Source organism: Loxodonta africana, chromosome 8 (genome assembly GCF_030014295.1).
Source record: "Loxodonta africana isolate mLoxAfr1 chromosome 8, mLoxAfr1.hap2, whole genome shotgun sequence".
Taxonomy (NCBI): Eukaryota; Metazoa; Chordata; class Mammalia; order Proboscidea; family Elephantidae; genus Loxodonta; species Loxodonta africana.
In genome coordinates, this window is record NC_087349.1 from 97557324 (window position 1) to 97579678 (window position 22355).

The 22355-nt window shown below is 39.3% G+C and overlaps 1 protein-coding gene across 2 annotated transcripts in view; it reads left to right on the forward strand.

Moving 5' to 3' along the window:
- The first annotated feature begins 12725 nt into the window (after nucleotides 1-12725).
- The window catches only part of ANLN (anillin, actin binding protein), a 71004-nt gene continuing 61374 nt past the window's right edge, over nucleotides 12726-22355 (forward strand). The window contains exon 1 of one of the 2 annotated variants that reach the window (XM_064290141.1): nucleotides 12726-13013. In XM_064290141.1, the coding sequence (XP_064146211.1) occupies nucleotides 12996-13013 (18 nt within the window). In that variant the 5' untranslated portion in view covers nucleotides 12726-12995. The remainder of the gene's footprint in view (nucleotides 13014-22355) is intronic. The other variant, XM_064290142.1, reaches the window with a different exon arrangement.

Below are 22355 nucleotides of genomic sequence, written 5' to 3' on the forward strand. Positions count from 1 at the left end.
GAAGCCACAAACTAGGAAAAGATATTTTTATAACCTAAAAAACCAACAAAGGTTTATTTTCCTTGAAAATAGTAAACAAATAAACAAAGCCTATGAATCAATAAGACAAATAACCACACTGAAAAATAGGCAAAGGATATAAAGTTGAAAAGTAGAGTTGACAGGCATTGAACACATGAAATAATGTTCTACCTCACTAGTAGTAAGAGAAATGTAAATTAAAATGAGATGCCTTTGTATAAAAACAAGGGAGGCAAAATCGTAAGCATCCAAGTGTTGAAGAGGATATAACACACAGCAGGCATGCTCATGTCCTGCTGACTAGAGTACAATTTTTTTTTTTTAATTGTGCTTTAAGTGAAAGTTTACAGTTCAAGTTAGTTTCTCATACAAAAATTTATACACGTGACCCTAGTTGCTCTGCCTATAAAATGACAGCACACTCCTCCTTTCCACCCCAGATTTACTGTGTCCATTCAACCAGCTCCTGTCCCTTTCTGCCTTCTCACCTCGCATCTTGACAGGAGCTGACCATTTAGTCTCATGTATTTTTTTTATCTGCTTGAGCTAAGAAGTACACTCCTCACCAGTATCATTTCATGTCTTATTCCAGTCTAATCTTTATCTGAAGAGTTGGCTTCAGGAATGGTTTTAGTTTTGGGCTAACAGAGTTCAGGTGCCATGTCTTCTGGGGTCCCTCCAGTCTCCGTCACATCATTAAGTCTGGTCTTTTTACTAGAATTTGAGTTTCGCACCCCTTTTTTTCTCCTGCCCCGTCAGGGACACTCTGTTGTGTCCCCTGTTGGGGCTGTCATTGGTGGTAGCCAGGCACCACCTAGTTCTTCTGGTCTCAGGCTGATGGAGTTTCAGGTTTATGTGGCCCTTTCTGTCTCTTGGGCTCCTGTTTTCCTGTGTCTTTGGTATTCTTCATTCTCCTTTGCTTCAGGTGGGTTGGGACCAATTTATGAATCTTAGATGGCTGCTTGCTAACTTTTAAGGCCCCAGAGGCCACTCACCATAGTGGGGTGTGGAACATTTTCTCAAAAACGTTGTTATGCCAATTGACCTAGATGTCCCTGAAACCATGGTCCCCATACTCCTGCCTCTGCTACTCTATCCCTCCAAGTGTTTGTTTGTATTCAGGAAACTTCTTAGCTTTTGGTTTAGTCCAGTTGTGCTGACTTCCCCTGTATTGTGTGTTGTGCTTCCCTTCACTTAAGATAATTCTTGTCTACTATGTAGTGACTACCAGGAGGGGTATTCACTACCAGTTTTAGTGAAAACCCCTCTTCCTCCTTACCCACCCTTGTAACCATCAAAGAATGTTTTCTTCTGTGTTTAAACCTTTTCTTGAGTTCTTGTAATAGCGGTCTCATACAATATTTGTCCTTTTGCAACTGACTAATTTCACTCAGCATAATGCCTTCCAGATTCATACTGTTGTGAGATGCTTCGCAGATCCATCGTTGTTCTTTATCATTGTGGAGTATTCCATTGTGTGAATATACCATAATTTATCCATTCATCTGTTGATGGGCACCAAGGTTGTGACTTTTTTCTATTGTGAACAGTGCTGCAATGAACATGGGTGTGCATATATCTACTCTTGTGTGGGCTTTTATTTCTCTAGGATATATTCCAAGGAGTGGGATTGCTGGATCATACGGCACTGCTATTTCTAGCTTTTTAAGGAAGCACCAAATCAATTTCCAAAGTGGTTGTACCCTTTTACATTCCCACCAGCAGTGCATAAATGTTTCAATTTCTCCACAACCTCTTCAACATTTACTATTTTGTATTTTTTTGATTAATGCTAGCCTTGTTGGGGTGAGATGGTATCTCATTGTAGTTTCAATTTGCATTTCTCCAATGGCTAATGATCCTAAGCATTTTCTGCTAGCCACCTGAATGTCTCCTTTGCTGAAGTTCCTTTTCATATCCTTTGCCCATTTTATAATTTGGTTATTTGTCCTTTTGTTGTTGAGGTTTTGTAGTATCTTATAGATTTCAGAGATTAGACCCTGATCAGATTTGTCGTAGCCAAAAATTTTTTCCCAGTCTGTAGGTTGTCTTTTTATTCTTTTGGTGAAGTCTTTGGATGAGTATAAGTGTTTGATTTTTAGGAGCTCCCAAGTATCTATTTTCTCTTCTGGTGTTTATGCATTGTTAGTAATGTTTTATATATTGTTTATGCCATGTATTAGAGCTCTTAGCATTGTCCCTATTTTTTCTTATATGATCTTTATCGTTTTAGGTTTTGTATTTAGGTCTTTGATCCATTTTGAATTAGTTTTTCTGCATGGTGTGAGGTATGTGTCTTGTTTCACATTTTTGCAGATGGATATCCAGTTATGCCAGCACCATTTGTTAAAGACATTGTCTTTTCCCCAATTAACAGACTTTGGGCCTTTGTCAAATATCAGCTGCTCATAGGTAGATGAATTTACCTCTGGATTCTCAGTTCTGTTCCATTTGTCTATATACCAGTACCAGGCTGTTTTGACTACCATGGTGGTATGATAGGTTCTACACTCAGGTAGTGTGAGGCCTCCCCCTTTATTCTTCTTCTTCAGTAACGCATTACTTATCTGGGGCCTCTTCCTTTTCTATATGAAGTTGGTGATTTGTTTCTCCATCTCCTTAAAAAATGCCATTGAAATTTGGATCAGGATTGCATTGTATCTGTAGATCACTTTGGGTAGAATAGACATTTTCACAGTATTGAGTATTCCTATCCATGAGCAAGGTATGTTTTTCCACTTATGTAGGTCTCTTTTGGTTTCTTGTAACAGTATCTTGTAGTTTTCTTTCTATAGGTCTTTTACCTCTCTGGTTAGATTTATTCCTAAGTATTTTATTATCTTGAAGGCTATTGTAAATGGTATTGATTTGGTGATTTCCTCTTCAATGTTTTCTTTGTTGGTGTAGAGGAACCCAACTGATTTTTGTATGTTTATCTTGTATCCTTATACTTTATTGAAATCTTCTATTAGTTCCAGTAGTTTTCTTGTGGATTCTTCGGGGTTTTCTGTGTATAAGATCTTAACATCTGCAAACAGAGACACTTTTACTTCTTTCTTACCAATTTGGATGCCCTTTCTTTTTCTGGCCTGGTCTGGCTAGCATCTACAGCACAATGTTGAATAAGAGTGTTGATAAAGGGCATCCTTGTCTGGTTCCTGTTCTCAAGAAGGATGTTTTCAGACTCTCTCCATTTAGGATGATGTTGGCTGTTGGCTTTGTATAAATGCCCTTTATTATGTTGAGAGATTTTCCTTCTATTCCTATTTTGTCAAGAGTTTTTTTATCACGAATGGGTGTTGGACTTTGTCAAATGCCTTTTCTGTATCAATTAATATGATAATGTGGTTCTCGTTTTTGTTTTATTTATGTGATGGATTACACTGATTGTTTTTCTAATGTTGAATCATTCCTGCATACCTGGTATGAATCCCGCTTGGTCATGGTGAATTATTTTTTTGATATGTTGTTAAATTCTATTGGCTAGAATCTTGTTAAGGATTTTTGCGTCTATGTCCCTGAGGGATGTTGGTCTGTAATTTTCTTTTTTTGTGGTGTCTTTACCTGGTTTTTGTATCAGGGTTATGCTAGCTTCATAGAATGAGTTTGGGAGTATTCCATGCATATCTATGCTCCGAAATACCTTTAGTAGTAGTGGTGGCAACTCTTCTCTGAAAGTTTGGTAGAATTCTCCAGTGAAGCTGTGAGGGCCAGGGCCTTTTTTTGTTGGGAGTTTTTTAATTACCTTTTCAATCTCTTCTTTTGTTATAGGTTTATTTAGTTGTTCTACCTCTGTTTGTTTTAGTTTTGGTAGATAGTGTGTTTCTAGAAATTTGTCCATTTCCTCTAGGTTTTCAAATTTGTTAGAGTACAATTTTTCATAGTATTGTGTTATGATTCTTTTAATTTCAGTTGGGTGTCTCATGGTATCACCCATTTCATTTCTTATTTGGGTTATTTGCTTCCTCTCCTGTTTTTCTTTTTGTCAGTTTGGTCAACGGTTTATCGATTTTGTTGATCTTTTCAAAGAGCCAGCTTTTGGTCTTTTTAAGTCTTTCAGTTGTTTTTCTATTCTCTATTTCATTTAATTCCACTCTAATTTTTATTATTTTCTTTCTTCTGGTGCCTGAGGCCTTCTTTTGTTACTCTCTTTCTATTTGTCTGAGTTGTAGGGGTAATGTTTTGATTTTGGCCCTTTCTTTTTTTATGTGTGCATTTATTGCTATAAATTGACCTCTGAGCACTGCTTTTCCTGTGGCTCAAAGGTTCTGGTGGGATGTGTTTTCATTCTCATTTGATTCTGTGAATTTCTTTATTCCCTCCTTAATTTCTTCTATAACCCAGTATTTTTTCCATGTGTTTGATTTTTTTTTTTTTCCTTTCTTTTTCTGTAACTGATTTCTACTTTTATGGCTTTATGGTCAGAGACGATGCTTTGTAATATTTCAATGTTTTGGATTCTGTTAAGACTTGCTTTATGGCTAATATGTGGTCTATTCTGGAGAATGTTCCAAGTGCCTTGGAAAAGAAAGAATACTTGGCTGCCATTGGATGGAGTGTTTTGTATATGTCTGTGAGGTCAAGTTGGTTGATTTAGATCTTCCGTGTCTTTATTGAGCTTCTTTCTGAATGTTCTGTCCTTCACCAAAAGTGGGTATTAAAGTTTCCTACTGTTATTGGGAAGCTGTCTATTTCTCTTTCCCATGATGTTAGAATTTGCTTTATATATTTTGGAGCCCTGTCTTTGGGTGAGTAAATGTTTATTATGGTTATGTCCTCCTGGTGTATTGACCCTTTAATCATTATACAGTGTTCTTCCTTATCTTTTGTGGTGGATTTTATTTTAAAGTCTATTTTGTCAGAGATTAATATTGCCACTCCTGCTCATTTTTGATTGTTGTTTGCTTGATTTTTTTTCTATCCTTTGAGTTTTAGTTTCTTTGTGTTATTAAGTCTAAGGTGTGTCTCTTGTAGGCAGCTTATAGACAGATCTTTTTTTTTTTTAAACCTATTCTGCCACTCTGTGTCTCTTTATTAGTGCATTTAGTCTATTTACATTCAGTGTAATTATGGATAGGTATGAGTTTATGAGTTTAGTGCTGTCATTTTGATGTCTTTTTTGGGTGTTGTTGACAACCTAACTCCTTTGACTTCCTATTGAGTTGTCCAGTTCTGAATTTTATTGTTAATCTGTTGGATTTCCGTTTGCTATCTATGGATTCTTACAGCCTGTTAAATTTGTCATTATGCTCTAATATAACCTTCTTAAGTTTCTCTGCTGCTTTGTCTGTGTTTTCCTTGGCTAGTTCTGCATTTGCCCTGGTCTCCTTCCTGTTCTTTTGAAGAGCTCTATATATTAATCTTTTGAATTCTACCTCTGGTAATTCCAAGAAGTTCTCTTCCTTTGGAAGATTTTTTGGAAGATTTCTTGATTCTTTGTTTTGGTCACTTGCTGAAGCCATCATTGTCTGCCTGTGTATGTGATTTGTTATTGACTGTTGACTTTGAGCCATCAATAAGTTATTATATTTATTTTATGTTTGCTGTGTCCTAGATTCTTGTTTTGTTTTGATATGCCCAAATAGGCTGCTTGAGTGAGCTAGTTTGATTATTGGTGCCTTTGAAGCTCTCACATGCTGTCACCAGGTGACAGAGCTGTTACTAGGTATGTGAGCCCAAGAGTCCATTTACTTTTCTTGTATGGATTCAGTACAGGTGTCCATGTAGTCAGTAACCAACTGTGTGGTGCAGGCTCTCACCTACAGTCCTAAATATGCAGGGGTGATTAGAGTAGGCACAGGTATCTGGCTGCAGTAGGAGTTCTCGTGCTCAGCAAAGCAGGGGGCTGATGGGTGCCCCTGAGCATCTGGAAAGGAAGCATGTCCTGGTTCACTAGAGTGCATAGGTGGGTGGGTTTCAGTAAAAATAAAATTTATACGAATCACTATATTATTGTTTTTGGAGGTATATATGCAAAACATATTGCATGTATTGTGTAGTTATATATTATATAGTTACATAGATATATTCTGACTCATAGTGACCCTATAGGACACAGTAGAACTACCCCATAGGGTTTCTAAGGAGCGGCTGGTGGATTTGAGCTGCTGACATTTTGGTTAGCAATCGATCTCTTAACCACCGCACCACCAGGGTTCCGCCTATATAAATAGATGTAGTAAAAGTACACAAACATCTGGGACTAATAAACATCAAAATCAGGATAGTGTTACCCTTGGGGAGCAGGAAGATGAATGAGATCAAGGAAGGACACACAGGAGACTTCAATTATATGTGCAATGTTTTATTTATTTATTTATTTTAAATAGGTAGTAGCACATATAGTTATCTGATTTACTATTCTCTATATTTTTTAAAACCCAGAAATATTTCATAAAACTTTTGTTTTTTTTTTTAAAGATTATTGTGGCTTATAATCCAGAGTATGAAGTACCAGGGGCTAAAAATGGAAGGAAGAAGACATGTTAGGAGGCAATTGCAGTGCTCTAGGAGAATGGTCATCGTTTATGTTGGTGAAAAGTATTCACAAAGAAGAAGTCACTTGTCTTCCAAAATCCTATCATGCAATATCTGGCATTGTTTCTATCACCAAGGCTATATTTTCCAACTACCACCCTTCTTCTTTACTTTCAACTTTTGCATTCCAATCACCAGTAATTATCAATGCACCCTGATTGCATGTTCGATCAATTTCACACTGCCAAAGTCGGTAAAAATCTTCAATTTCTTCATCTTTGGCTTTAGTGGTTGGTGTGTAAATTTGAATAATAGCTGTATTAGCTGGCCTTCCTTGTAAAAACCAAAAACCCATTGCTGCCAAGTTCATTCTGACTCAAAGTGACCCTATAGGACAGAGTAGAACTGCCCCATAGGGTTTCCAAGGAGCACCTGGTGGATTTGAACTGCTGACCTTTTGGTTAGCAGCTGAACTCTTAACCACTACACCACCTAGATTTGTGTCTTCCTTGTAAAAAAAAAAAACCAAACCCATTGCCGTTGAGTCAATTCTGACTCATAGTGACCCTATAGGACAGAGTAGAACTGCCCCATAGGGCTTCTAGGGAGCACCTGGTGGATTCAAACTGCCAACTTTTTGGTTAACAGCCATAGCTCTTAACCACGATGCTACTAGGGTCTTCTTTTTAGGTGTATGGATATTATCCTGTCACTGACAGCGTTATACTTCACAACAGATCTTGAAACGTTCTTTTCGACGATGAATGCAAAGCCATTCCACTCCAAGTTATCATTTCCAGCATAGTAAACCATATGATTGTCTGATTCAAAATGGCCAATACCGGTCCATTTCAACTCACTAATGCCTAGGATATCGATGTTTATGTGTTCCATTTCATTTTGGACAGTTTCTAATTTTCCTAGATTCATACTTTGTACATTTCACATTCCAATTATTAATGGATGTTTACAGCTGCTTCTACTCATTTTGAGTTGTGCCACATGAGCAAATGAAGGTCGCAAAAGCTTGACTCCATCCACGTCATTAAGGTCTACTGTCTTTGAGGAGGCAGCTCTTCCCTAGTTACGTAGTTTGAGTGGCTTCCAACCTGAGGGACTCAACTTTCAGGACTATGTAAGACAGTGTTCCACTGCTATTCATAAAGTTTTTACTGGCTAATTCTTTTCAGAAGTAAACCACTGGGTCCTTCTTCCTTATCTTAGTCTGGAAGCTTGGCTGAAAATACCTTTTTTCACCAACATAACATACACACGTGTATCTCGCCAGAGTGGATACACAAGTATCAAATTGACTACATCTATGGAAAGAGACGATGGAAAAGCTCAGTATCATCAATCAGAATAAGGCCAGGGGCTGACTGCAGAACAGATCATGAGTTGCTCACATGCAAGTTCAAGTTGAAAACCGAAGAAAATTAGAACAAGTCTACGAGAGCCAAAGTACAACCTTGAGTATATCCCACCTGAATTTAAAGGCCATTTCAAGAATAGATTTCATGTGTTGAACACTAATGACAGAAGACCAGATGAGTCATGGAATGACATCAAGGACATCATACGTGAAGAAAGCAAGAGGTCATTAAGAAGACAGAAAAGAAAGAAAAGACCAAAATGGATGTCAGAAGAGGCTCTGAAACTTCCTCTTGAATACTGAGTAGCTAAAGTAAAAGAAGAAATGATGAAGTAAAAGAGCTGTACAGAAGATTTCAAAGGGTAGCTCGAGAAGACAAAGTATTATAATGACATATGAAATGATCTGGAAACAGAAAACTAAAAGGGAAGAACACACTCAACATTTCTCAAGCTGAAAGAACTGAAGAAAAAATTCAAGCCTCAAGTTGCAATACTGAAGGATTCTATGAGGAAAATATTCAAGGACGCAGGAGGCATCAAAAGAAGATGGAAAGAAAACACAGAGTCACTATACAAAAAAAAAAAAAATTGGTCAACATTCAACCATTTCAGGAGGTAGCATATGATCAAGAACCGATGGTGCTGAAAGAAGAAGTCCAAGCTGCACTGAAGGCATTCGTAAAAAACAAGGCTCCAGGAATTGATGGAAAATCAACTGAGATGTTTCAACAAACAGATGCAGTGTTGGAGGTGCTCACTTACCTATGCCAAGAAATCTGGTCAACTGACGGGAAGAGATCCATATTTATGCCTGTTCCCAAGAAAGCTGTTCCCACCAAATCTGGAAATTATCAAATAATATCAATATCGCATGCAAGTAAAATTTTGAAGATCATTCAAAAGTGGCTGCAGCAGTACATTGACAGGGAACTGCCAGAAATTCAAGCTGGATTCCGAAGAGGACATGGAACCAGGGATATCATTGCTGATGTCAGGTGGATCCTGGCTGAAAGCAGAGAATACCAGGAAGATGCTTTCTAGCATTTTATTGACTATGCAAAAGTATTCAACTGTGTGAATCATAACAAATTATGGGTAACATTGCGAAGAATAGGAATTCCAGAATACTTAACTGTGCTCATGAGGAACCTGTACATAGAGACCAAGAGGCGGTGGTTCGAGTGGAACAAGTGGATACTGTGTGGTTTAAAGTCAGGAAAGGTGTGTGTCAGGGTTTATCCTTTCAGCATAACTATTCAATCTGTATACTGATTAAATAATCCGAGAAGCTGGACTATATGAAGAAGAATGGGGCATCAGGATTGGAGGAAGACTTATTAACAGCTTGTAATATGCAGATAACAGAACCTTGCTTGCTGAAAGTGAAGAGGACTTGAAGCACTGACAGATGAAGATCAAAGACCACAGCCTTCAGTATGAATTACATCTCAACATAAAGAAAAGAAAAATCCTCACAGCTGGACCAATAAGTAACATCATCATAAATGGAGAAAATATTGAAGTTATCAAGGATTTCATTTTACTCGGATCCATAATCAACACCCATGAAGCAGCAGTCAGCAAATGAAAGGACACATTGCATCAGGCAAATCTGCTACAAAAGACCTCTTTAAAAGTGTTCAAAAGCAAAAATGTCACTTTCAGGACTAAGGTGTGCCTGACCCAAGCCATGGTATTATATTCAATGGCTTTCTATTCATGTGAAAGCTGGACAATGAATGAGGAAGACTGAAGAAGAATTGATGTATTTGAATTATGGTGTTGCCAAAGAGTGTTGAATATACCACATACTGCCAGAAGAATGAACAACTGTGTCTCAGAAGAAATGCACTCAGAATGCTCTTTAGAAGTGAGGATGGCGAGACTTTATCTGACATACTTTGGACATGTTATTAAGAGGGACCAGTCCCTGGAGAAGGACGTCGTACTTGGTAAATAGAGGGTCAGTGAAAATGAGGAAGACCCGCAAAGAAATGGACTGATACAGTGGCTGCAACGATGAGCTCAAACATAGAAATGATTGTGAGGATGGCACAGGACCAGGCAGTGTTTCATTCTGTTGTACATAGGATTGCTATGAGTCAGAACTTATTCGAGGGCACCTAACAACAACAACAACCTTTACAGGAGCAGACTGGCATGTCTTTCCTTCCCCAGAGACTCTGGTGGATTTGAACTGCCAACTTTTCAGTTAGCAGCTGAGGGCTTAACCAGTGTCACCAGGGCTCATTTACATTAAGATTACAGCCAAGAATACCTGATGGAACAGTTCTACTCTATAACACCTGGGGTTGCTATTAGTTAAAATTGGCTTGATGGTAACAAGTTTTATTATTTTTTTTATTGTGATTTAGATTCTTTTTTAAACTATTGTGGTGATCGTCATTATTATTGTATTATAACCAGGGTAAATACCATAGATATAGGGGGATTGTGAGGAAAGATGAACTAAATATTATGAATGGTTATATTGCATTGCATGCTTTATTTATCTCTTTTAGTCTTGACTAGAACCCAGTGAGGTAGTTATCAGGAAACTAAGGCTTACAGAGGCAAAAGCCTGCAGGCGCAGCGGCTACATAATTTTCTAACGACTCATTTTCCATTGTTTAACACACACACACACACACACACACACCCTTTTCCTATCTAGTACTTACAAAAAAATTCAAGCACCATATGTTCTGCTCTGTACATTCTCAACCACCACCACAACAAATACAATGAATTATTAAAAAAAAAAAATTCAAGCACCTTTGGTATATAAATTACACATTTCGAGTTAAATATTATCCTATACGTCATACACTTGTGAAGTCCTTTAATACTTATTACAAAATACTTCTGAAACTCTCAATTTTTCATTTCATCCTTACAACTCCAAAATGAGTAAACTAAAATCCAAAGAGTTTAAATCAAAGATTAACCCTGTGTCAATGAACTTCATGAAATCCTGTGTTAACTAGCTCATGATTAAATGGGCATTTTTATATGTAGAAGGTCTATTTCAATCTATTTGAATCCATGATTCCTCAAAAAGCTAAAAAACAGTGGGTTAAATGATGTGCCTAGTCTCCCCATCATCCTGGTGATGCCAGGACCCCAATCAAATTTTTCCTACACACAGAATTCTTTTCATTGCAACCTGTGATGGCTAATTTTCTGTCTTTATTTGGCTAGGCTATGTTATTGTTGTTGTGTTGTGCTGCCAAGTGAATTCCAACTCATAGCAACCATACAAAGACAGAGTAGAACTGCCCAACAGGGTTTTCTAGGCTGTAATCTTTAAGGGAGCAGATCATCAGGTCATTTCTCCCAGTGGAGCCACTGCTGGATTCCAAAAGAGGACCTTTCTGTTAGCAGCTGAGTGCTTAACCCTTGTGCCACCAGGGCTCCCTGGCTAGGCTATATTACCCAGTTATTCAGTTAAACACTAATCTAGGTGTTGCTGTGAAGGTATTTTGTAGATGTGGTATATCTCCAATACATCTCCAATAGATTGAGCTTAAGTAAATAGCTTGAGTTTATGTAAAGGAGATATTCTTCAATAATGTCTGTGGGCGCCATCCAATCAATTGAAAGTCTTTAAGAGAAAAATTGAGGTTTACCCCCCCAAAAAAGAAGAAATTCTGCCTCAAGACTACACATCAACTCCTTTCCAAGAGTCCAATCCTGTCAGCCTGGATTTGTTCTTTGAAATAAATCTATCTCGGTCCTGCTGGTTCTTTTTCTCTGGAGAACCCCGGCTGATACACAATCTGTTGTCAGGTGAAGTCGAGTTGGTTCTGACTCGTAGCAACCCCATGTACAACAGAACGAAACACAATCTGGACCATCGAAACTCAAATCAAAGATATTGTTGGTGACACACTTTTCGTAATGCTTGCTCTCCGCTGAGATGCAAAAGTTATTAAAAATACTGGAACATCTTGTTTTGGAGGAATAGCTTTTGGTTTGTTTAGTTGTTAGATAGTCGTTCTGCAATCTACACGGCTGTTACTTTTCAGACGAACATATCGAACACTGCCGTTTTTACAAACCCTAGCACATATTTGCTGAACAAGAAATGAATCTGATCAGTAACTACGTAATATGCTTTCACAATTCTCAGTAATCTATAAATAATCTAAGCCATAACTTGATGTAGTGGTGGAAAGAGGAGCGAGTTGAGAAAGGGATTTTCATTTCTCCTGGATCAGTACTTAATCTTTCCGAGTCTCGCTTCTCTCAACTATAAAAGGAAGAATTAAACTAGATGGCATTTCAGAAGCCTTCCAGCCCTAACACTGCAAACGGTTGGGCAGAATTTAAAATGTGAAACCTGACAGGATTTTGTGTACAAACTCTTCACATACAGTCTGTTACTGTTAGCCTGATTTTTCCCGATAAGGCTTTCGGAGTCCAAGGTGGGCCACTGTTCATTAGCCCTAAGCATCCGAGGATCTATCAGATCTGCGTGTCAGGAAAGATGAACCTGCAGTTCCCCTTCTTATGAAGTTGGGGGGGCGGGGGTGGGTGTTGGGCAGAGGGCGAGCAACGGAAGGCCAAAGGCACTTCAAACACAGGGGCTCTCAATCCCATATTTGGGAAGGCGGGAACGCCCAAACACTGAGGCTTGGAAGCGACGGGTTTAAACACTGTTGCGCGTGTGAGCACTGGGGGTGGGGCTGCGGGCCCGGAGCCCGCAGCGCCGCGTCGGAGGCGCGGGACCAGCGGCTGACGTGCCGGGAGGGCCCTGCCTCCCACCACACCACGCCGCCCGGGTTTGGCCGTGACTGAGGGGAGGCAGGACCACCCCTGGGAACCTCCCGGCTGTAGCGAGACCACGTGACCGAGCGCCGGGGCGGGGAGAGGTGCGCCCCACCCGGCCCTGCCCGGCGCGCATGCGCAGGGCTCCGGGCGCTGAAATTCAAATTTGAACGGCTGCGGGAGGCCGAGTCTGACACTGGAGGCCGAGGAGAAAAGAGGTTGGGAGAGTCCCTCCGCCCTGGACTCCTTGTTTTCTCCGGGAGATACGCTGAGCCGAGAGTCACTTCTTTTCTTTTCCTGAATTTGAACCACCTTCTCCATTGTCCTGTAGTCGATACGCGGCGCCTGGGGCGATGGACCCGTTTACGGAGGTGAGAAGACTTGCCAGCACACCCTACCAGGACCCCTCTCTGCGCCCACCTTCCCTTTCCTCCTCCTGTCAATTTCTGGGACCACCGGTGGACCGCGCGTGCGCGCGCGTGCGCAGTGTGCGTTTGTGGGGGGGTCGGCGTTTGCGGGTCAGGTGCCTTTGGACTGCGTGGCGCTGGTGAGGGTGGGAAAACCGCAAGGGGCTGGGGTGTTGTGCGCGACTTGGTGTTGCTTCTGTAGTGTCGTTGAAGCTCTGGGAGGATAATTTTAAGTCTGTCCTAAAAGGCGATAGTGAAAAAACTCCTGTCATCCCAGTTATTATAATGCCCCTCTGGAGTCCTGTCCCGTGAGGCTTGTGGCCTGACAGAACACGTCCTAGTGGAAGTAAAAGTGGAATGACTTGTAGGGTGGAGTCGGATGCCAGAATGACTCAGGGCAGTGTGTTCAACTGCCGCCTGGAAATTGAATGGGATGTGATTTGCAATTTTATGCGTCCCGCAGAGGAGCTAGGCATTTTTAAGAATGCCGTTAACAAAATGACAGCAAAACGTTGAAATAAGTGAGTGATTGAGACCATTGCATCCGTTGCCCTAAAGTCAGTAGTACTATTTGCCGTATCGTGACTATCGAAGAAGTTTCATACCCAGAATTGACTGAATTGAAATGAAGCAGTACAAACCAAAACTGTTTGCCCACAATTCAGAAAACCAGAGTAGAAAATAAACCTTTTCTTGTGTTTATGGAGCATATTATTACATCAACACTGAACTCTTTTTTTTTTGATCGAATTACATGGCCATTGTATGATTATTTCCCTAGCTTTAGCTTCTTGTTGAGACTATACATTGGCTTATCTAGGAGTTTCGGGTTGGGAGTTGTCAACTTCCTTTTATTCCAGAACAGTTCCTCTTTCTTTAGGTTGTTAATGCAAGTTCCAAAATGTTATTTTTTGACTTGTTTCAAAGTGGGCCCTAAAAGTGTCTCTACACTAGATTAACAAACTTAATTGGTTTGGAGAGTAGTAATAATTTTCTTTTTGGAGGGATGTAGTTACAATTCCTAAGTTAAGTCTAAGATATTAAAGGTTTCAACAGTTAGAATTTGCTTATATTCAAAGAGTACAGTATACTTTTATTTTTCTGTTTCAAATTCTCCATCATTGTAGGGAGAAACATGAATTTACTCAAAGATTCTAACCGAAAAATCCAGAATTTGTTTTTGTATTAGCTTTAAAGAGTAGGGCTGATCATGCACCATATCTTTCACTTGTATTGAAGTTAACAAGGATATCATATTTTATGGTACTAACTCAGAATAGAATACCTTAAAACATTAGTCCTTTGTTTTCTGAATAATCTTTTTATTCTCCCAAGTGACTGACTGGAACAAAGTATTTTGAAAGTTGCTTGAAAATTGTACTTCATTTCCCTGAAAAATGCCATTCTGAAGCTAATACAAATATCGGTTGAAAGAATCTTTTCCTGTTTAGATCATTTTAGAGTGTGCTCAGGAATATGTATAGATTAATATGTATGGTTTATATAATGAAAAGTTAGATCAGTTGCAGTTAGAATGAATAGCTTTGACATCTTTCCCTTAATTGGAAATGACTGAGCTATTTGAATTGGTTCCACCTATTAGGTTCTTAGAGCCATTGTGGCACAGTGGTTAACAGCTTGGCTGCTAACCAAAAAGTCGCAGTTCAAATTCATCAGCTGCTCCTTGGAAACCCTATGGTGCAATTAATTCTGTTCTGTCCTACAGGGTCTCTATGAGTCAGAATCAACTCAACACAGTGGGTTTGGTTTTGGTTGTAGATTCTTAACTATAGCATTCATAACATTTTTTGCACAGTGAAATGAACTTCTGGTTCATTCCTTTTGTTGCTTGATATTCTACTTTTTTATTTCCATTGTCTAAAAGTTTGGGTGGCTTTTTTCTGCTTACGAATTTTTACATCACGATCTTAGTGGCGAAACTCTGTTTGGTGTAATATTTTCAAACTTCACCTAGCTACTAGGCTAAATGTCAAGTAGGAATTAAAAAAATTTTTTTTCTCTCTGAGGAGGTCAGTGTAAAATGACTTTCTCAGCCAGTTCTTTATCAGAACCATAGAACACAGAAAATGACTTGAGAGACTTTTCTCCGTTCTCTCAAGGGTGATTCATAACCAGTGCCAGTCTACAAGCATAGGAGAGAATTCATTATATCAATGCCAGGGTATTAGGGCTTAATTCTCTTGATAACACTGGTTGAGAAATGCTGCAACCTCTTTTCCTCAAACGAGACTGTTCTGCGTTGGTTCTCTTCCCTGATGTCGTCGTGCTCTGGCACTCTGCCTGCCTCTTCTGCCTGGCAAACTTTTATTTAACCTCCAGGTTGCAGTTTCTCCCTTTGGAGAAGCCTTCCTTGAGTTGAGAGATAGTCGTAAACCCCCGCTGTGTACAAGCGGAGCCCTGGTGGTCCAGTGGTTAAGAGCTCAGTTGTTAACCAGGAGATGGGCAGTTCAAATCCACCAGCTGCTCCTTGGAAACTCTATGGGGCAGTTCTACTCTGTCCCATAGGGTCGCTATGAGTTGGAATAGGCTTCATGGCAACGAGTTTGTGTAAGTGTTTGTGACAGTTGTTACTGTTGTTGCTAGGTGAATTTAAAACCATAAATTTACCACTCAGCATTGCTTTTAGCCTCCTAGTTTGAAGATCTGCTCATGGATGATGTCATCCCAGCCCAAGAATGGAATAGCACAGGGAAACCCCGGGCTAGGTGTGCCAAGTCAGAACTTTCTATATAAAAACCTGTTGGCTGTCAAGTCGATTCTGACTCGTAGTGACCCTACAGGACAGAGTAGAACTGCCCCATAGGGCTTCCAAGGAGCGGCTGGTGGATTCGAACTGCTGACCTTTTGGTTAGCAGCCACAGCTCGCCATAGCTCTTAAACGCTGTGCCACCAGGGTCCCACTTTCTATATAAAAAACCCGCTGCTATCAAGTCTATATAGTAGCCTTAAAAGAGAAAAAGCTACAGTTAAAATACTTCGTAAAGTATCTTTTATTGTGAGATAGCTCTAATCCTGTACATGCAGGCTGAGTATAAATAAATGAACAAGCATGCTGCTGCTATTTTGAGTGGATTTTCTCATATTTTCCAGAATTAATTGAAAGAGAGTTGCTATAGCTGGCATATTAAAAATAGCAAAAATTAATTTATCCTGAATATACTGTATTTGGAAACCCCGGTGGCGTAGTGGTTAAGTGCTATGGCTGCTAACCAAGAGGTCAGCAGTTCGAATCCACCAGGCGCTCCTTGGAAACTCTATCGGGCAGTTCTACTCTGTCCTATAGGGTCGCTATGAGTCGGAATCGACTCGATGGCAGTGGGTTTTTTGGGCGTTTATACTGTATTTGGAGCCATGGTGGGAATATGTTTAAGAGGTATGGCTGCTAACCAAAAGGTCGTCAGTTCAAATCCGCCAGCCACTCCTTGGAAACCCTATGGGACAGTTCTACTCTGTCCTATAGGGTTGCAGTGAGTTGGAATTGACTTGACATCAACAGGTTTTTTTTTTTTTTTGGTCGCTACTGTATTCGACTCGATGGCACTGGGTTTACTGGGTCTGGGTACTGTGTTTAAGAAGGCAGGGGCATTAGTAATATACCTAGAAACATTTGTCAGAAATGATTTGTGGGGTGGCAGATATTGTTTAGGAATTATAAGCTTCAGTTATTGCAGATTCATTCAGGTGGAACTTCTCATTCCCCAGTTATGTTAGTTATTGCAGTGTTTTATTTTTGTGCCTCTACTATTTGAAGAAGTGTGGTATTTGAAGAACTGTGACTTGTATTCAAAAGCACTCTTACATTTCCTGATAATAAGGAAGGGCTACTTACATTTATTGAGCTGTTGAGTGTGTACTTTAGATAACATCTTTTCTTTCAAATTAGTAACCTTGTGATGCTTATTAATTACCTTTATTTTACAGATTGGGGAACTTTTTTTTTTTTTGCTTATCTACTATAATTTTTTTAAAACTGAGAATTTTTTGAATCTTATATAAATAATAGCACACTTATGTATGTTTGAATGGCAAAGCCACATTCCTTTGTTGTGACCCATTGCTCATAGTAACTGAAGATAAACCGACTCAAAAGTCTTCTGACTAGAATGGAATGTGGGCCTGTCCTTGAATGCATATAATTGGCTAGTTTGTATCTGAGAGTGTTATATTTTATAGGGGGGAAGTTATCAGACATGAATATGTATAGCCAATATGATTACTTTTGACTTTGTGTTAAAAACTCTGTTAAAAAAAAAAAAAAGCAGGCTTTTATTCAGAGGATGAACACCTTGTGTTTTGGCAGACATTTGGTCCATAAACTGCTCTTTCAGCGGCACAGTGTTTAAGTTTAATGTCACCTCTCTTAATGACCTTTATTTAGGAATCATTTCAAGAAGAGTAGAGTTGTGCCTTGTTTGAAATTTCGATTATGCTTCTTTTGCATACTCAGGTATTTTTTTCAAAAAGCTGCCATTCTATTTTAATTGAGGAATTAAAAAGCAGGTCAAACAGAGTGTGATTCCTTAGTCTGTGAAAACCAAACCAAACCCATTGCTGTCCAGTTGATTGCAACTCATAGTGACCCTGTAGGAGAGACTAGTAGAACTGCCCCCTCTGGTTTTCAAGGCTGTAATCTTTAGGGAAGCAGACTGCCACATCTTTCTCCAGCAGAGCGGCTGGTGGGTTCAAACTGCTGACCCCTCTGTTAGCAGCTGAGCACTTAACCACTGCGCCAACAGGGCTCCTCCCTTAGCCTGAGGTAACTGCCTGATCTGTGTTTGCAGGAGAGTGTATAAACTCTGGCCAATCAGCTATATCCCTCCCTCAGTTGTTTGAGTTATCACACAGATTCAAATAGGAACAGCAGTTGACTTGGGTATAAAAAGAGGAATATTCATGATTTTAGGGAAAGGCTAAGATTTCAACTTAAAAGAATTTTATTTTTGATATGTAATTAAATCAAACATAAGATGGTTAATTTTTATTTTTCTCTTAGGAAATGTCTTATGTTTTCGACAGACTAACGTATCAGTTATTTATTACTGTTCACAACCATCCCAAATCTTAGTGACTGTATTAGTTTCTTTTTGTGTGTGTGTATGTGTGATTTTTTTTTTAATTGTGGTGAAAATATATGTGGCAAAACATAAACCAATTGAACAATTTCTACATGTATAATTCAGTGACATTGCTTATATTCTTAAAATTATGCAACCAGTCTATCTTTTTCCAAATTGTTCCACCACAGTTAACATAAACTCAGCCAAAAGTGCTCCTTCTACCCCCCTCATAACCACTACAATCTTTGGTTTCTATATATTGACTTATTTCATATAAGTGAGATCATATACTATTTGTCCTTTTGTGACTGACTTATTTCCCTCAGTGTTATTTCTCCAGGTTCATCCACGTTGTGGCATACATCATGACTTCATTTCTCTTTATGGCTGACTAATAGTCCATTGTATGAACATACTACATTTTGTTTATTCATTCATCTTTTCATGGACATTTCTGTTATTTCTACCTTTTGGCTATTGTGAAAAGTGCTGCGATGAGTACTGGTGTCTGGCTTTCTCTTTGCATTCCTGTCTTCATTTCTTCTGGGTATATATCTAGGAGTAGAATTGCTGGGTCATGTAATAGCTCTATATTCAACTTAAAAAAAAATATTATGTTTTATGTGAAAATATGCACAGCAAATTAGATTCCCATTCAGGAATTCACATACATACTGTTCTGTGACACTGGTTACAATCCTCATAATGTGTCAGCACTCTCACCATTTCTGCCCCTCCTACCCTGTTTCTGTTCATCCAGTTTCTCTGTCCCTCCTAGCCTTCTCATCTTTGCTTTTGTGTAAACGTTAGCCATTTGGTTTCTATAGCTGATTGTTTAAAGGAGCACATTCTTCACAGGTGCTATTTAAATTATAGGCCAATCTATTATTTGGCTGCAAGGTGATATCTGGGAGTGGCCTCAGTTTCAGGTTAAAAGGGTATCTTAGGGCAATAGGGCAATAGTCTGCGGGTTCTTCTAGTCTCTATCAGTTCACTAACTGTGGTCTTTTTTTATGAGTTTGAATTTTGTTCTACATTTTTCTCCCATTCTAACCAGGACCATCTATTGTGTCCCTGCTCATGATGGTTGGTAATGGTAGCTGGGCACCATCTGGTTCTTATGGTCCCAGGCTAGAAGAGACTGTGATTTGCGGGCCATTAGTCCACAGGACTAATTTCTTCTTTGAGTCTTTGGTTTCCTTCATTCTCCTTTGCTCTAGACGGGAAGAGATCAATAGTTGTATCTTAGCTGGCTGTTTGCAAGTTTTTTTTTTTTTCTTAGCATACTTTTAAAATTTAACACTTTATTTTTAGGGCAGTTTTAGGTTTACAGAAAAATTAGAGCTCCCACATAACTATCAGCATCTTGTATGTGTGATACACTTGTTACAATTGATGAACCCATTGATACATTAACTGAAGTCCATAGTTGACATTGGGGCTCACTCTTGGTGTTATACAGTTCTGTGTTTTGATAAATGCATGCAATATGTCCACTATTAAAGTATCATACATAAGATTTCACTGCCCCAAATATCCTCTGTGCCCCACCTATTCACCCTTCCCTTACGCCCAGCAACCTTTGAAGTTTTCACTGTCTTTGTAGTTTTGCCTTTTCCAGGATATTGGAATCACACAGCATGTAACCTTTGGGGGCTGGCTTCTTTCACTCAGCAATATACATTTAAGAGTCTTCCATGTCTTTTCCTAGCTTGAGAGCTCATTTATTTTTATTGCTGAGTAAAGCCGTTTGCAAGTTTTTAAAACTCCAGACACTACTCACCAAACTAGGATATAGAACATTATCTTTATGAACTATGTCAGTTGACCTAGTTGTCCCACAGACTATGGTCCTGAGCCTTCAAACACAGCAAATCAATTCCATGAGGTGTTTGGGTACGTCTAGGAAGTATGCATAACTGTGTCCCCTATGTGCTTTGTTGTGTATATGAGTATATATGCAGCATACAAATGTGTGTATACATATGCCCACAGATATACCCGTATATGCACTCACATGTACTCCCATGTGCCTTTCTACATCCATATAGCATATATATCTACCTTTGTAACAACTCACAATTTTTTTTTGCTTGTTATTACTGTTGTTGCAAAATTCTATATGCCATGGCATTTACTGTAGTTGTCCTTTATTCTTGTATACCTCTCTGTCTTTATTTACCTCGGTCAAGTTGTGCTGACTTCCCTCACATTGTGTATTGCCTTTCCCTTCACTGAATTAACTAGGCAGTGTTTACTATCTAGTAAATGATTCCCCCTTCCTCCCCCTCCCATCCCTGGTAATCGTCAAAGAATGCTACTTTCTGTGTGTATACCTGTTCTTGACTTTTCATAACAAAGTGGTATCATACCATATTTTTCCTTTTGTGTTTGACTTATTTCACTCAGCATGATGTCCTCCAGATTCATCTATGTTATGTTTTGTGGGCTTATCATTATTTTTATTCTTCTGTAGTATTCTATTGTATGTGTGTACCACAGTTTGTTTATCCATTAATCTGTTGGTGGCACTTAGGTTATGTCCATCTTTTTTGCTATTATGAATAATGCTGAAACAGATGTGGGTGTGCATACATCTGTTTGTGTCACTGCTCTCATATCTCTAGAATATATACCTAGGAGTGGGATTGTTGGATCATAATGTAGTTCTATTTCCAGCTTTTTGAGGAAGTGTCATACTGTTTTCCATAGTGCTCGTACCATTTTACAGTCCCACCGGCAGTGTATAAGAGTTCCAGTTGTCCCACAACCTTACTAGCATTTGTTGTTTTCTGTTTTTTTGACCAGTGCCATTTTTGCAGGGGTGAGATGGTATCTGTCTTAGTCATCTTAACGCTGCTATAACAGAAATACCACAAGTGGATGGCTTTAACAAACAAATTTATTCTCTCACGGTTTAGGAGGCTAGAAGTCTGAATTCAGGGCACCAGTTCTAGGGGGAGGGTTTCTCTCCCTTATCGGCTCTAGAAGGACCTTGTCATCAATCTTCCCTGGTCTATAAGCTTCTTAGCGCAGGGACCCTGGGTTCAAAGGATGTGCTCTGCTCCTGGCACTTCTTTCTTGGTGGTGTGATGTCCCTATCTCTTTGCTCCCTTCTCTCTCCTTTTATTGCTTGTAAGATAAAAGGGGATCCATGCCACACCCCAAGGAAGCTCCCCTTATATCAGTTCAGAGCTGTGACCTGAGTAAGGATGTTGCAGCCTACTCTAATTCTCTTTAACATAACATAACCTCATTAACCACAGGCAGAGATTAGGATTTACAACACATAGGAAAATTACATTAGATCACAAAATGGAGGACAGCCTCACAATACTAGGAATTATGGCCTAGCCAAATTGACAAATATTTTGGGGGGACACAGTTCAATCCATGATAGTATCTCGTTCTAATTGGAGCCCTGGTGGGCGCAGTGGTTAAGAGCTATGGCGAGTTATGGCTGCTAACCAAAAGGCTAGCAGTTTGAATCCACCAGCTGTTCCTTGGAAACTCTATGGGATAGTTATACTCTGTCCTGTAGGGTTGCTATGAGTCAGAATCGACTCAGTGGCAATGGGCTTGGTTTTTTGGAATGGCTGATGATAGCGAGCATCTCTTCCTGTGTTTGTTAGCTGCCCGAATGTCCTGTTTGGTGAAGTGTCTATTCGTGTCTTTTACCCACTTTTTGATTGGATTGTTTGTCTTTTTGTTGTTAAAGCGTTGAAGTTTTCTGTATATTTTAGAGATTAGACCCTTGTCAAATATGTTGTTACTGAAAATTTTTTCCAGTCCGTCGATTCTCTTTTTACTTCTTGGTAAAGTCTTTTCATGAGCGTAAGTATTTAGTTTCTAGGACGTATCAGCTGTCTAGTTTATCTTCTGTTGTTCGTGCATTTTTAGTTGTGTTTGATAGTGTATTTATGCCAAAAATTAGGACCCCTAGCTTTGTCCTTATGTTATCTTCCAGGAACTTTATAGTTTTAGGTTTGACATTTAGGTCTTTGATTCATTTTGAGTTAATTTTTGTGTATGTATGAGATATGGTTGCTGTTTCATTTTTCTGCAAATGGATCTCCAGTTTTGCCAGCACCATTAGTTAAAGAGACTGTCTCTTCCCCGTTAAAGGGACTTTGACCCTTTGTCAAAGATCAGCTGTCCATAGCTGGATGGGTTTATTCCTGGGTTCTCAGTGCTGTTCTATTGATCTATGTGTCTGTTATTATAATAG